This window comes from Dasypus novemcinctus, chromosome 15, assembly GCF_030445035.2.
Source record: "Dasypus novemcinctus isolate mDasNov1 chromosome 15, mDasNov1.1.hap2, whole genome shotgun sequence".
NCBI lineage: Eukaryota > Metazoa > Chordata > Mammalia > Cingulata > Dasypodidae > Dasypus > Dasypus novemcinctus.
Window position 1 is genome coordinate 100,825,222 of NC_080687.1, and position 14,115 is coordinate 100,839,336.

Below are 14,115 nucleotides of genomic sequence, written 5' to 3' on the forward strand. Positions count from 1 at the left end.
CACAAGTCTCCTAGTTTGTTTTTTTTTTCCTATTTTCTCTCCTTGGCTGCACAAGAGAACGATTTTGTTTCCCAATGTGCTCGACGGCGAGCCCGCGTGTTCCCCGAGGCCTGCGGGGCTGGGCCTGGCCGCGGCGCCGAGGGCGGCGGGCGCGGGCTCCAGCTCCTCGGAGGGCCGCGCGGGCACGGGGCGCGGGCCAGGGCTCAGGGCGCCCCGGGGCCGGCCCTCAGGTGCCAGGTGCCCCCTCTCGTGCAGCTGGCCCCGGCCGGGGGGCCGACAGCGCTCTGCGAGGGCGCCGTCTGGAGGGACAGCGGCTCCGGGCCGCTCCCTGCCGTGCCCGCCGCCTCCTGCGCTGGACGCGCCCCCGGCCCAGTCCTCTCCTGCAGCGCCGCGGTGGCCGCCCGTGCCACTGCCCTTGGCCCCGCGGCGAGGCCGGCTCCCGCGCTTGCGCCCACGTGGCCTCCTCCTGTCTGTCGCGCAGCCGGACACCCTGTCCCTAGAGCGCCTGCCGGGGGCGGCGTGAGGGCGGCCTCGGGGTGGGCCCGGCCGCGTGGCCTGGGGAGCGAGCCTGTCCCGCAGCGCTGTCTGGGGACAGCCCGTGGCCTGCTCCCGGCTCTGACCCTGCCGCCCCAGGCACCTCCGCTTCCCTCCCCCGCGCTTTTCTGAACTCAGGTGGGTTCCTGAGAGGCAAGGCCGGGCCCTGAGGGCGCGCGTGGGGGGTCCCACCTGGCAGGGGGAGGGTCTGGGCGACCACGGGAGGGCAGGAGCCATGCCTCTGCTCTCTCTCCTCTTGGAGGCAGTCACCTGCTCGGTTCTGGCCTGTCTAGGCAGGACTCCCAGGGAGCTGGGAGGGAGGGGGCAGGCCAGAGCGCGGCCACCAGGAGACCCCGGCGTCCTCCCTTCCCTCTGCCCCGCACGCCGGGCTGGAAAGCGCCGGTTTCCTGCGGCAGTGACTCTCCCACTCACACCCGTCCCCCAGCTCCCACCCACACGGTCAGCCATGCCCCAGCAGCACCTGCTCGGCCACCTGCAGAGGCTGTCCCACATCCTGCCCTCGTGCCCGTGGTGGCCCCCAATTCCTGCGAGGCCCTGGAGGCAGGAGCTGAGCCCTCCCCAAGGCCAGAGGCCGGCTCGCTGCTGCCCACGCGTGCCCGCCGCCCTCACCTCTAGATCTGGGACCAGCATCCACACACGTGCTTTTGCTGGAGCGGCCTTCTCGGGGGCTGGAGAGGGGCGTGGGAACCCTGGAACAGCTGGGCGAGGGGCCCAGGGTGCAGCCCCGCTCAGACGCCCCCTCCATGGCCACGAGACACGGCCAAGGATGGAGGCCTTTGCTTTAGGGTAAATACGATGGGCTGTCGGCAGCCCCCGCGGACCTTCCTGCAGAGACCCTTTCCTGTAGAACCTGCTTCGCTGGAGAGTGTGGCCCTGATGCTTCCAGGTTGACGAGAACCAGCCTGGCCTGCTGGCGGGTGCTGCCGGCTCTGCCCCTGCCCCGGCCCGGAGGCTGATGGGTGCGCCCTGTGCGCCAGGAGGGGGCTTTGCACAGCCTTGAGTCTTCGAGGGGCAGCACACATTTCAATAACCTGAACTGAGGCCGAGCTGCCACTGGGTCAAGGTCAGGAGTAGCCTAAACAATGCACCTGGCGCCTGGGCCGCGGTTTGCTAACACTTTCAGAGCAGACCAGTTGGAAGTGGCTCTGGGAACACTGCAACCAAACCCACAGCAGACTCGGGACATGGCCGCCCGCGTTCCCGTGCTCAGGGGAGGTGCCATCGCCCCCTCAGGGCTGAGCTGCTGCTCCTTGAGGCTTGTCAGGCTAGGGGCCCCCGAGGAAGGGCCTCTCCAGGCTCAGGGCCCGTCAGGGACTGAGAGCTCCCCTCCGAGCTTGTGGATGAAGGGACAGGGCGTGGGTGGGCTGTGGGAGGGATGGCACCGGGACAGCCATCGCAGTGCAGCCCCAGCTGCTCTGCTCGCAGGCGAGCCCGCGCCAGGAGGGTCGCTTGATTTTTTTGCACCTATTCTGTCATCCATAAAATGGGTCTCCTGAGTTTTGGAGGCTATATTGGCTCTGATGTCCTCTCTCTCCTCGTTGGGAAGATTCATTAAGCATAGCCAAAGCCATCTTAGGTGAAACAAAATTAAAAGGGGCTGCTGCACAATAAAAAGAAAAACAAAAATAAATAAAAAGGGCTGCTGGCCAAGCCCGCTTGCCGTGCTCAGGGCCCGAGGTGAAGCGCTGCCCCGTCCTGTCTCCTCAGGGGTTGTGTGGCCAGGTCAGGGGGGCCCCAGAACCCAGGGGGAACTCCAGAGTGGGGGGTGGGGTGCATGGGGGGCCCGTGTTATAGCTCAACAATGAGGGATGGGACCACAGCCACAGGAAGGTTTTCACAGACATTTATTTTAAACCACGGAGACAGCTTTGCATGGAGAAGCTCTTCCACAGAACGGCTACATGTGCGTTTCTGTTAAAGAAAAGCACTGTTGGGAGAGTGAAGAGAGAAGAAACATTTACAACATCCAGCAGCATTTGAGTGTAGAACTGGAGACGGACGTTTGAACTCAGGAGGAAGCTCTTGCTCATCGCCATGAAGCACACGTGGCCAACGCCAAGCCTGGCTGGTGTGGCTGGGGACAGCTGGTGGCGGAGCGCACGGCAGATGCCAGCGCAGTTCAGTTACACCTTTGAGAAATCTGCTCCAACTTCAGGCTTGTGAGAGTCTCAGCCTGACCGTTCGAACAATTTCCCCATTTTAGAAGAAGGAAGGGAAGGATGAAGCCACACGCCCACTGCAGCCAGTTTCAGATGGGGCCGCGGACTTCTGGGGCTGCGGAACGGCAGAGGCCACGGCCTGGGATGCAGCCAGTGGCAGGCAGGCATGGACGCGGGGGCTGCGCCCTCCTGGCTGTCCCGTGGTGTAACAGTTTTGTACTTTTCACATAAGGTTTTCTTTCACAGAGTGACAGTATATTGAAAGACAAGTCATTTACCAGTAAGGCAAATGGCATAAAACACAAATATAAGAAGAGCACAATGGTCAATGGTAACGGGTTTTGGTCCACACTTCATACCAGCACCTGCTGCTGAGCAGGGCTGCCACCCATGCAAAGGTTAAAACAGAGTGTGTGTCGGTGAAATACGTCTGTGTTTCAAACTACCTTCCGCTTTTATTAGTTATGGCTTACCCTTTCATGCTACCCAGAGAGCCAAGAGGGAGAAAGGCGGGGAGGGGCTGGGGAGAGCCACACACATCGAGGTCAGCTTTAAACCTAACCTTCAAACCACCGCACGAGTCCCTGATACGGCCTCTCCCGAGAAAGCCAGGTGTGGTTTCGGAGCTGAACATTTGAGGTATCTAGTTTTAATGAGATGGTTCCATGATTAACTTCTACCTTCATCATCTTTCTAAAAATCAAATCTGCTAGGTTCTAGGTAGGTAGATCCAGAAAGCAGTTCCCGCGCTACGACAGGCGCTCTCCTTCCTCCGACTCAGGCCGGCACGTGGAGGCCAGTCCTGGTCAGGGGTCGGCCTGTCCAGCGAGGGAGGGCATCCTGGGATCACAGAGCCTCAGCACAGGAAGGGGCCGCAGAACGGTCCCTGAATTCCAGCCTTACCCAAGGCTTTAATCTTCTCAACATCTCTGACAAGGGCCATTTCCTGTCGGCTCAAAAAATTCCCTGGCAGGGGCCCTCCAGGGACCCCCCTGCAGACTTGGACAGATCTACTTTCTAGACAGCACTTCTGTGTTCGGGCCCTAAGCAGGCTTCTCTGTGGAAGCTAAGAACGGGAGGGGTGCCAGGTGTGCAGGTCTTGGCTGTAAAGCTGAGCTTTGCGCAAGTTCACACAGGAAGAGGCGCGGAGTTACGTTACGGACAGATGGTTCTTGGGTACTGAGAGCGAAAGGCAAGTGGCTGTAAGAGCAAGATGCCCCTGCACAGCCGGGCCCCGCTGTCGGGGCTGCCCAAGCCCGCTCCCTGCCAGTGAATTGAGAAAAAGCTTCTGGCTGCCCTCGGTGAGTGCCGCTGTGATGGGGACTTATCCCATTCTTGCAAGATGAATCTAAGCCAAGAAGGAAATGGAGGGTGGCAGCTGCCTGTGTGGGCACACGCAGACTCGGTGCTGCTGGCAGGGGCAATGCCACAGCTGTCCAGAACAATCTCCTGCCATGGTTCGAGGGCTTTCCTTTCTCAAAGGGGAGCCGCTGAGCCCGGCCTGCCTGTGCAACCTGCCATTATCTCCTAAGTTCTTCCAGGTCAAGGCGGTGGCACGAATGGTCTCCAGTTAGAGGTCACGCCTCCAGTGAAGGGGCGGCCGCCTGCGAAGCCCAAACCTTAGTTACCTAAGGTCATTTTCAGGTAACAGTCCTAGGCATTTCCATCGGACATGGGCACAGGCTGCAGGAGCACCTGACTGTGAAATGCTGGGAGGTGAGCCTGAGGAAGCCCCGCGGCAATCTGCAGCCACGGGCGCCAGCATCCACGGGCGCCAGCATCCACGGGCGCCAGCAGCCACGGGCGCCAGCAGCCACGGGCAGCAGGGAGTGCTCAGGCAGCGCCAGCTCCGCAGCCGAGCACTGACGCTCTCGGGCAACGCTGAGCCGGCTGTGGGCTCAGTACTGCAGCTGCTCCAGAGCCCCGGCCTGTGCTGACGGTTTCCACAGCCTGGCGAGTCCCTTCCCTCTCCCCCTCACTCCCCTCACCCTGTAACACTCAGCCCCGGAAGCCCTCCTCCACCTGCTAGGTTAGGGGGGCCCTGACGAGCTCAAGAGGCAGGACCCCAACCCCTCCTGATGGCTGCGTCCCCCAGTGCCCTGAAATGACCCTCTGCCATCTCAGGGAAGGGGCCACAGAGCCTCCGAACCTATGCAGAGTCTGGTGTGAGGTGGGCTTGCACAGACAGCTGGTGGGGCAGGGCTAGAATCCCAGGGCTCCTCTAGGTAACGCGCTGCTCAAAGGGACTCGACTCCAGTGGGTCCCAGGCAAGTTGCCAGACAGTCCCGCTCACTTCACGAAAAACCCAACTTAAAACTATTTTAAAGGAGGGAGAAATAAGACTGTTTGGCAAAATACCTTCACCTTAAAATAGAAATCTTAGTGAACGAGGTCATTCTTATAATAAAGTACTAAGAAAAGACAAAACTATGAAAAGATTCTTGGTCTAATGAATGTTTTTGTCCAGTAAATCTGATACAGAGCTTAGAGCTAACTTTTTGTTCAAAAGCCAAAATTAAGGCTTTGAACACTGTTAATGTTAAGCAAAGGGAAATCACGCTTTTTAAAAGTGAAGCTCAGGAGACACGCAGCTGACGCTCCTTCTATCAGTCAGGCCACGCCGCACCCTGAGGCCCTCAGATCAAAGGGCGCTGGCCCTGGGACTCCCACACCCGTTTTGGGTGGGGCTGGTCTGCAGGGAAGTCCCCAGGAAGGGCTTATGCTGATGAAGACCTGGCAACTGCCGCCCTGCCCACCCAGTCGCAGCACCACCCAATCACAGCACCCACCCTCGCAGACCCAGAGGCCTGCCGCCCAGAGAAACGACAGCTAGACTTCCAAGGAGAGCAAGACACCTGAGAGCTGCCAGTCGCCCCTCTCGAGGCTCTCGAGCCTCGCCTTCCTCGCCCGCCATTGCTGGTTAATGTTCAGAAATGCCTGTGCCTTGAGAGTTCTCCTCTCAGGTTCTTCTGTTTATACCTAAGTGACATCTACCTGCCTGGGATGAGAGAAGAACTTTGTCCTTGGAACTTTCTAGATCTCTGCAGATCCCTTCCAGTTTTGTGATTCTATGATTTTTTGAAGACCTCAAACAAAGTGTGAAATACATTCTAAGGAGAGACCACAGTTGTTCGACCACATATGAAAGGAGATGAGATGCTAAGCACTTACTCTAAAACTGCTTTTGCTACTGTGGAGCTTTATACCCAGGAAGGTGAGGGCTCCAGGGACAGCGTTCCTTTTGGAGAAACTGTGAGCATAAGATTGGCTTTGTTCTGTTAAAGAGAGAACAAGAACTACATGTATGGTATGTGCAGTTCTGCCTCTTTCCCAATGTAGCCATGTTAGGCATTCCTTGCCAGAGCTGCTGCAAGTTTAAGTTACGGAGCAAAAGTACATGTAAAGTGCAAATCCAACAGGGTAAAACAAGAGCTTTGACGAGTTAACCTTGACGGGGAAAAAGCCAAGCGCTGGTGCCAGCTTCCACTCCTAATGAATGAAGCCTCGAGTTCCAAAACGCGCTTGGAAGACACCCCACACCAGCCGATATTTCTCTGTGAAGTGCCAAAAAAAGTGGTGGAAAGACATTTAATGTAAAACTCAAGAATTCACAGTATTACAAAGACACATACTTGGGGGGCCAAACTCTTTTCACCCAATTCAAGCACCCACCAGAGAGGAGGAGAGAGAAAAGGGCAGGGCCGTGGAGACCTTGGCGCATCTGGGACTCCTGACCGTGACTGACCATTAGTTAGGTTTCCGGGGGTTTCCACCTCTGTGAGAGGCTCTGGGCTGGGGACAGCCGTGCAGGAAGGAAGATGGCGGGGAGGAAACGCAGGTCTCGAGCAGTGCGGCCACAGGCACAGAGTGGCCCGCGGGGACACCCAGCGTCCCGAGTGAGGTCTGAGCGCAGCCAGGCCCCGCACAGCGCGCAGCCGAGGCGTGCTGGGAGCCCATCCACGCGCCTCCCCGTCTGGGCACAGGCCAGGCTGCACCCCGCGGGGGAGACAGAGCAATCCATTTCTGAGGCTCATTTCCATCACAGCACTTCTCTATTACGTATCAACACACAAGTGGCTGCAGGTTCTAGTAATGAACTGTAAAGTAGATATTTGAATCTTTTAAGTGCAATTCCCTTCTTAAGGCTCTCGTACGGAGCAACCATGCAGAAAAGACTCCAGGCAGTTGCGACAGCTCTCGCTGACGGCGAGCTAGGGAGGTGCGGAAGGGGTCAGCGCCGCCGTGTGTGGGAGCGGCGCGTGCGTCTCTCCGTCCTTGTCGCCTGTGGCCGGCAGGGCTGACGTCGCGGCGGGGGCTGCCACACCACAGGGCTGCCCCGACGCACAGGGCTCTGCTCCTGGTGCTCCCGGAAGCCCCCTCGATCAGCGTGAGGGGCAGGACCCAAGTGTGGCTGGCGGTGCTGCCCCTGATTTGAAAAAGAAAGACAAGACCAGAAAGGGGCAAGTCTGCTTTCTAGGAAGAAAGGCGAAAACACAGGGAGGGCTCAATTTCACTCGGACGCTGCCACCCCAGATGGGTCAAGGCAGAGGTGGACGAGGTACCGCGGAGCTTGGAGAGGGAAGGGCAGGCAACTGGCCTGTGGACCTGACTTCCCAGGCACCCAGCGGCCGCCCTGCGGCTCCCTGCAGGCGGGGCCTGGAAGGGAGGGTACACTACAGCGCTCAGCATGTGACAGCCCCATGCTGGCTGCTAACTACTGCTTAATTTTTACAGGTGAAAAGAGACTTTTAACATGGAGTTCAGTATCCTGAGTTGTCATTACACACAGAGTATTTAGCTTTCTCAAGTTCAACCGAATTCCCTTAAAAACTGGGCTTATTTTCTCACAGCCTCCTTTACAGTTACAATAGCAACACAGCCTGAGCTGTGGGCTCAGTACCTTTGTGTCTCAGATCACATACAGATTTAGGAGGAAAGTGTGCAAAGTGTTCTGATAAAATACATTAGGATAAAAATATTTAAAGACCTAGTTTTTAAAGGGCAAGAAATACAGATTGTGAGGAACTGAGCAAAATGACAACTCACAGTATTGAATGTGGCACGTTCACGTGGGCATCTTTAAGATGCCCGTTGGGGAGCACGCAGGGCTTTGCTTGTTTCACTATTGTGGATGAAAGGGAGCTGTGTCAATACAGCTGCAGCATGTAAACAGCTGGAGTCTCCACCAGGCTCTGCATGGCCAGGCACCGCCAGCCGAAGCTTTGGTTATGATCATCTACTTCTGCGATGACAACGGATGGGAGCAGCTTTCTCTCACATTCTTAAAGGTGAGAAAGACCGAGAAAACCGAGGCAGAAACCCGGGTCATTTCTACGCACTGAGAAGGGGACTATGTTAGGCATTCCACAAACAGCTCACTCTTCCGGGGATTCAAGAGTTGGCTGGCAAATCCACACACGTGGGTTTCCAAATCTCCCCTCTGAAGAGGACATGAAAGCAGAAACATTGCAAACACAGGATACAGACACATATACTTGGGTGAAGAGCTGATGAAGGGGAGAGCAGATGAGGAGAGAAGACAAGAGAATGGCGCTGACCACATGATACGAGCCGAAGTGAAGAGCACATGGGCACCGCTTTATAATGACCCCAAATACCTGCACAGATACTTCCCTCGTTTCTCTGACACACAAAGCAACGTGTAAAATGAAGTGCTGAGCAACATAAGAATTAAACACCCGACACAGATCTTTCGGTATACTTGAAACAATGTAGCACAGCCAGACTGTTGTATAAACCATTTGTTAAAAAAATACCTTCTTTTATATTGTATGAACAAGTTGAAAGAGTCCCCTTGCAAGTGTTCATTCCCTAGTATGCCACTGTACGTGCCAGTGATATGTAAATTCATCTAGATTCTTTAGTTTCTCTCTTCTCACTCTGTTCACACTGCTTTACATCTGCAGTAATGACTTGGATTAGAATAACCGTTTCTTTAGTAGATACTATCTTCTGATTCTTGGAAGTGTCATCAAGACACCACTGGGGTCATATCCCACAACTGTAAAAGAGAAAAGAGGATGTACGATGAACTAAAAATAAACTGTGTTGAGGCTAAACCATTCTGAGAATTGCATTCTTCAAGTATACTTTTCATTAAAAATCAATGAAATAGATTTCATATTAGCAAAATATAATAGTCTAGGGAGGTTGATGTTAATTGAAAGACAGCTAGAGGGTAATCTAACAATTTCGGTGGTAGATGAAGATTGTGGTTAATAATATAAATACAAGAAAGTTCGTCTATTACACGGTATTAAGAATATGGTGATATGTGGGGAAACTACAACTAATGTAACTTATGGGCTAGAATTAACAATAACATTGTAATACTTTTGTAGCAAAGGCAAAGAAGGTAATATATCATTGCTAAAGGTCAAAAAAAAAAGAATATGGGGCTTAGTTTTATGAGACGTGAATATAATCAAGTATTTTGTTTTTTTCATTTTCTTCATTAACAAGGAGAACTTGGTCATGTCATTTAACCAATCTGTGCTCATTTATTCATCCTTCTGAACACTGGAGAAACAACTGAGTTTGTTTTTAGGATTAAATAAGAAAAATATGTCTGGACAGGGTTTTTTAAAGCAATGCTTCCATAATTTGTTATGTTGCCTTTTGTCTGTTACTTTGTTTTTTGAAGTTGAAACTAAGTAAAAAAAAACAATAGCAATACTGAAGTAAAATGATTTCTAATCTGTAAATTAAAACTAAAACATTTTCCAATTAAAAATTTTTTTACAAAAAGTTCAAACAGGACAGTGCAACGGCAGCTGGGAATTTTGACCAGGCCAGTGGACAAAAAGGGAAGATGAGCCCCATTTGCGGGGGACCTAACGTATGCTGGACACGCGTGGGCCCAGGCCTGGGCTGTGCTCTCCCCGCATCCTGTCTCCTTTCATCTTCCCAGGAGGTCTACAAGATGTCTCATTTCACAAGCAAAGGAACTCAGCGTTTCCTTTCAGGCTGCCCAAAGGCACCGAGGCCTCGCGGCTGCCGACGCAGTTATCTTAACCATCTCATCCCGCTGCTGCCTCCGAGAACGGGAGAGAGTGGGACTGGAAGCCGTGCTGGATGCTCGGTGGGTGCAGGTGCAGCCCTCTGCCCAGGGCCTCAGCTGGGGCACCCGTGCCTCGGGGCCCGCCAGTCCTCAGAGAGGCCCTGGATTAATTGGTCTCCCTGGGAAAAGAGCTTGTTTATCACTGGAGTCCTACGTTTCATTCAGTGCCCAGCTCAAATCCCACGTCCTCCATGCTGCCTTCTCCAGCAGCACCATCGCCCTCCACTCAACACTTAAAATAATTCTCGTATGAACCACTCGTCTGGCCGTTTGCACATGTGATGTGGAAGAGTAGGCCTCATGCCGAGCGGCTGTTCCTTGGAGGCGGGAGCCAGGCCTTATTTCTTTGTGCACAGCCAGTGCCTGGCACAGGGCAGGGAATACAGTACACTCTATGTAAGGCTGGCCGCGAAAGCTTTTGAAGGGTCCCACACAGATTTGTGGTGCTCCTGTAAGTTTACATAAAGACAAAGATGGAAAGCTGTGTCCTACCTTAATAACTTTGTCCGTTCCAGAAGTCAGCAGCCAGCCTCTGGTCGCATCGAAGTGCACGTGCACGATGTTATGCTTACTGTCATGGAAGGTGGCTGTGGGGGCACGTCTGGAGGGGCCGAGAGAGAAGAGCGACAGCGGGTGAGAGGCAGTGACTCAGGCACAGAGGCCGAGGGGACACTCAGCTCTAGGGTTAGTCAAATGGCTAAAACTGCGTCACTGTTAGAAATACTCGCTGGATCTATCTTTAGTCCCTGGCAACGTGATATGTGCTTTAAAAAAGAGAAAAGGTTAGAAGGTAAAAGAAATCTGTTATTCCAATGGAGTCTATGAAGTTCCCAAGATAAAATTTTTCCTCTATTTTTGATAAATCTTAAAAAAAATCCCACAATGCTTTTGCTAAGTTTGATCCTAGAAGGACTTGCCAGCAAAATATTCCACCTTTGCCTATTAAAAACAACAACAAAAAAGCAACAAGCACATGCTTGTTAAAATGCCTAAGATACTGTCATTCTGAACAAAGGTCATCCGTTCTTTTTCCTCTATTCACAGGTATAACTGCAGACTCAGTTTTCCTGTAGTATTCTAAAACTTAATAAAGAAAACAAAATACGAGCCAACTTTATTTGTTTTGGGTTTTTCAATCTATGTGGTTTTTAAAATAGTAAGGCCTGCCAACTGCTTATGTGCTCTACAGTCAACCGCTCTAGCGGCGTGAAAGCTTCCATGAAGAGGAGGCAGGAGAAGTGGAGACAGGCCGGGGGGAGGGGAGGGGAGGGCCGGGGTCACTAGGCACGCTCCTCTGCAGGGCGCTCTCTGAAGACAGCTGTTTTCTTCTTTTTCTTCCCAGTAGGACAGATCTTTGGAATACTAAAGAGGATCACTGTAAAATTTTTAGCATTAAAGATTTAGGCTTGATTTGCAAGTTTTATTTTTTGGGTCTGTGTTTATAAAAAGAAGAACTTGGGAAGCAGACTTGGCTCAGTGGTTAGGGCGTCCGTCTACCACATGGGAGGTCTGCGGCTCAAACCCCGGGCCTCCTTGATCTGTGTGGAGCTGGCCCACGTGCAGTGCTGATGCACACAAGGAGTGCCCTGCCACGCAGGGGTGTCCCTGTGTAGGGGAGCCCCACGCACAAGGAGTGCGCCCCACAAGGAGAGCCGCCCAGAGTGAAAGAAAGTGCAGCCTGCCCAGGAATGGCGCTGCACACACAGAAAGCTGACACAGCAAGATGATGCAACAAAAAGAGACAGATTCCCGTGCCGCTGATAAGGATAGAGGCGGTCACAAAGAACACACAGAGAATGGACATAGAGAACGGGGGGGGGGGGGGGGAGGGGGGGGGGGGGGAGGAAGGGGAGAGAAATAAATCTTAAAAAAAACTCAACTGGAATATGAGGCCTCTTCAAATACTCTAATTCAATGAGAGAAGAACTCTCTTATTAATTCCATCATGTATGATGAATGGAAAATAATCAAGGAACATAAATGCTTACTTCATGCTGGGCATCTTGATTTATATTTGATATGGATAAATAAGAATGCAAAACAAATTAGGGTTAATTGTACTGCAGAAGGGTTCTTTGTTTTATTAATTTGCCAAGAAGTTCCTTTCATTGCCGACTTCCTTTGACACATTATAAATAGGCTTCTATTTACATGCAGCTTTTCAGACATCCATCTAATACTCAAAATGATTTTACTATATACAAGGTGCTGAGGTTGGATGGGAGCAGGAGGTCTGGGGGGAGAAGTTTCCTGTGAGACCCTCCTGTAATTCATTAAAAGGGGAACTTGTTCCAGAGCATTCCATTTACATCTGGGGCAGTTTTCAGCTAGCCAACATTAAAGAGCCCACACAACTGCCCCACTCTCTGAAGCACACTCAGGGGCAGTGTCTCAGGTTTAGGGTACAGGGCAGGACTAACAAAGCAGCTAGTCTCCGCAGCTGGGCAACTGGTATTTGCCTTTTAGGTAAAGTGGCTTAGCTCTTCCTGGAAAATGAAACCTGGAGGCTGCCGTTTGATTCAACTGCTGTAAAATAAAGACAGCAGCTGCTGTTAGTAAGTGAGCGCTGGGCCCCTGCCCTCCTGGGCAATCTCAAGTGAACGTGAGGACAGAAGGGTGTGCGCTAAGAGCATCTACCGTCAGTGCCCACGCCCTGCGTTTTCACCCCTGGGGCTGAGAAGAGCTCAGCGATGACTTCTTCATGCAGATTCTCTCTCCCCCTATCCCAGAAGATAACACAAATTCCCGGTGGCAAACGGGGCTTTCCCCGCTTGCAGGCGCTAGGCCCACGGTTAGGCGCGGCTGTAGCTGGCCGCGGTTCTGGGTTGGGCTCTCTCCCTACCCGGGAGAGCTGTGCAGGAGGCTGGGACTTACTCTTCATCCGTGATGGCCTCGTGGCAGCTGTCACAGACCCTCACTGCGAACTCGAAGCCCATGAGCGGGATGGAGGAGCGCTTGGAGCTGCACTTGCCGCAGACGGCCTTCCCGCACTTGCGGCAATGGTGCTGGAGGAGAGAACAGACACTCGCTGTGGCTCCCGTGCCGCGTGCTCTCCAGGCAGGCTCACGCGTGGTCAGCGCAGGGCGGGCAGGCTAAACAAGGGGACCCCAGGCAACGGAAGGAGAGTACCAGGTGGGCTCTTCCCTGTACCCCCTTTCCTCCGAATAAGCACTGGTGGGAAACAGCAGACTGCGTCTCCCGACTCCCCTCCGGTCCCGTGCTCGGTCCTTTCCACGTGTCAGCTCTTGGACTTTGGAGGAGCCTCCCGGCCAGCAGGCTATTTTAAAGCTCGGTGTGCTGAGGAAGCGCCACCTCCAGAGCCCGGCCTGCTGGATGAGGGAGAACGCGGACGGAACCGAGTCACTCCTGAGGCCCCACTACGACTGTCCCCCGCCCAGGGGACCTAGATTTCACCTTTCATCTCCCTGGGGAAAACCAGAGCAAACCATGGAATCTGACAGAAAATGCTGTGTTATAAGCAAATCTAAATAACGACAGCTGAGTTGGAAGAAGTGAAATAAGAAGCGACTACCACATCTAATTTCATAGTTGGGTACCAACATGAGCTAAGGACGACCAATCGGAAGGCACACTGCAGTAGGTGCCTGAGACTTCTAACCACGCCCCTTCCCTGTGCGTGTAGCTGACTCCTGGGAACCAGCTGCAGTAGACAAAGGGCACGAGGTTAATGTGTGGTCACCACCCTGGACAATAATGTGACATTCCACAACCCCACCCTCACCTCCAGGGGTGTTAGTTCTTCTAAGATTATAAAATAAAATTAAATGCTTTTTGACCTTGAATAAAAGGCAGAAATGGAAAGGACAAATGAGTTTATATGGCTATGAATCTCCAAAAAAGAGTTGGGAGGTCATCAGAGATGTCGCACTTACCCACGCCTCAGCAGCGTCCCAGAGACAGCCAAAGGAGACACGACCCCAGGTACTGGTGCCCCTGAGGGCTGTGGAGACCCACAGGCGCTATGGTCATGGCAGATGGAGTTCAGGGCCTGGCCAGTGGGCCCTACTTTGGAGTTTGTGCTCCTGAGTGTGATGGAGCTGGACTCAGATGTGACCTCTCTACCCATGCCTCTTCTGTCACTTTTGCTGGACCTGTGGCTGGTGCTGGGGTTGGTGTACACTCAGGAGATGTGAATCTCTGGACTGTCTAAACATTACATTTGGAGTAAGCAGCCATATCACCAACCTGTCTCAGGCCCATTTTCTTACTGTCCCACATCAGCTTGAAGTTCCAGAAGAAAGGCTGATCACATCTCTGACAGGAATCGCTGTCCAACCACTCAGGAGTCTTGTCAAATAA

The 14,115-nt window shown here is 53.2% G+C and overlaps 1 protein-coding gene across 8 annotated transcripts in view; it reads right to left on the minus strand.

Moving 5' to 3' along the window:
- Positions 1 to 2,382: 2,382 nt before the first annotated feature.
- WDFY2 (WD repeat and FYVE domain containing 2) overlaps positions 2,383 to 14,115 on the minus strand; it is a 188,247-nt gene continuing 176,514 nt past the window's right edge. For 3 of the 8 annotated variants that reach the window (XR_011645870.1, XM_004465298.4, XM_058276772.2), the window contains 4 exons: positions 14,002 to 14,103; positions 12,670 to 12,800; positions 10,288 to 10,396; positions 2,383 to 8,736 (listed from right to left, as the gene is read on the minus strand). Coding sequence is in view for 2 of the 8 variants with exons in the window: in XM_004465298.4 (XP_004465355.1) it covers positions 8,707 to 8,736; positions 10,288 to 10,396; positions 12,670 to 12,800; positions 14,002 to 14,103 (372 nt within the window). In the remaining 6 variants the exon portion in view is untranslated. The remainder of the gene's footprint in view (positions 8,737 to 10,287; positions 10,397 to 12,669; positions 12,801 to 14,001; positions 14,104 to 14,115) is intronic. The other 5 variants (XR_188462.4, XR_011645871.1, XR_011645869.1 and 2 more) reach the window with 4 other exon arrangements.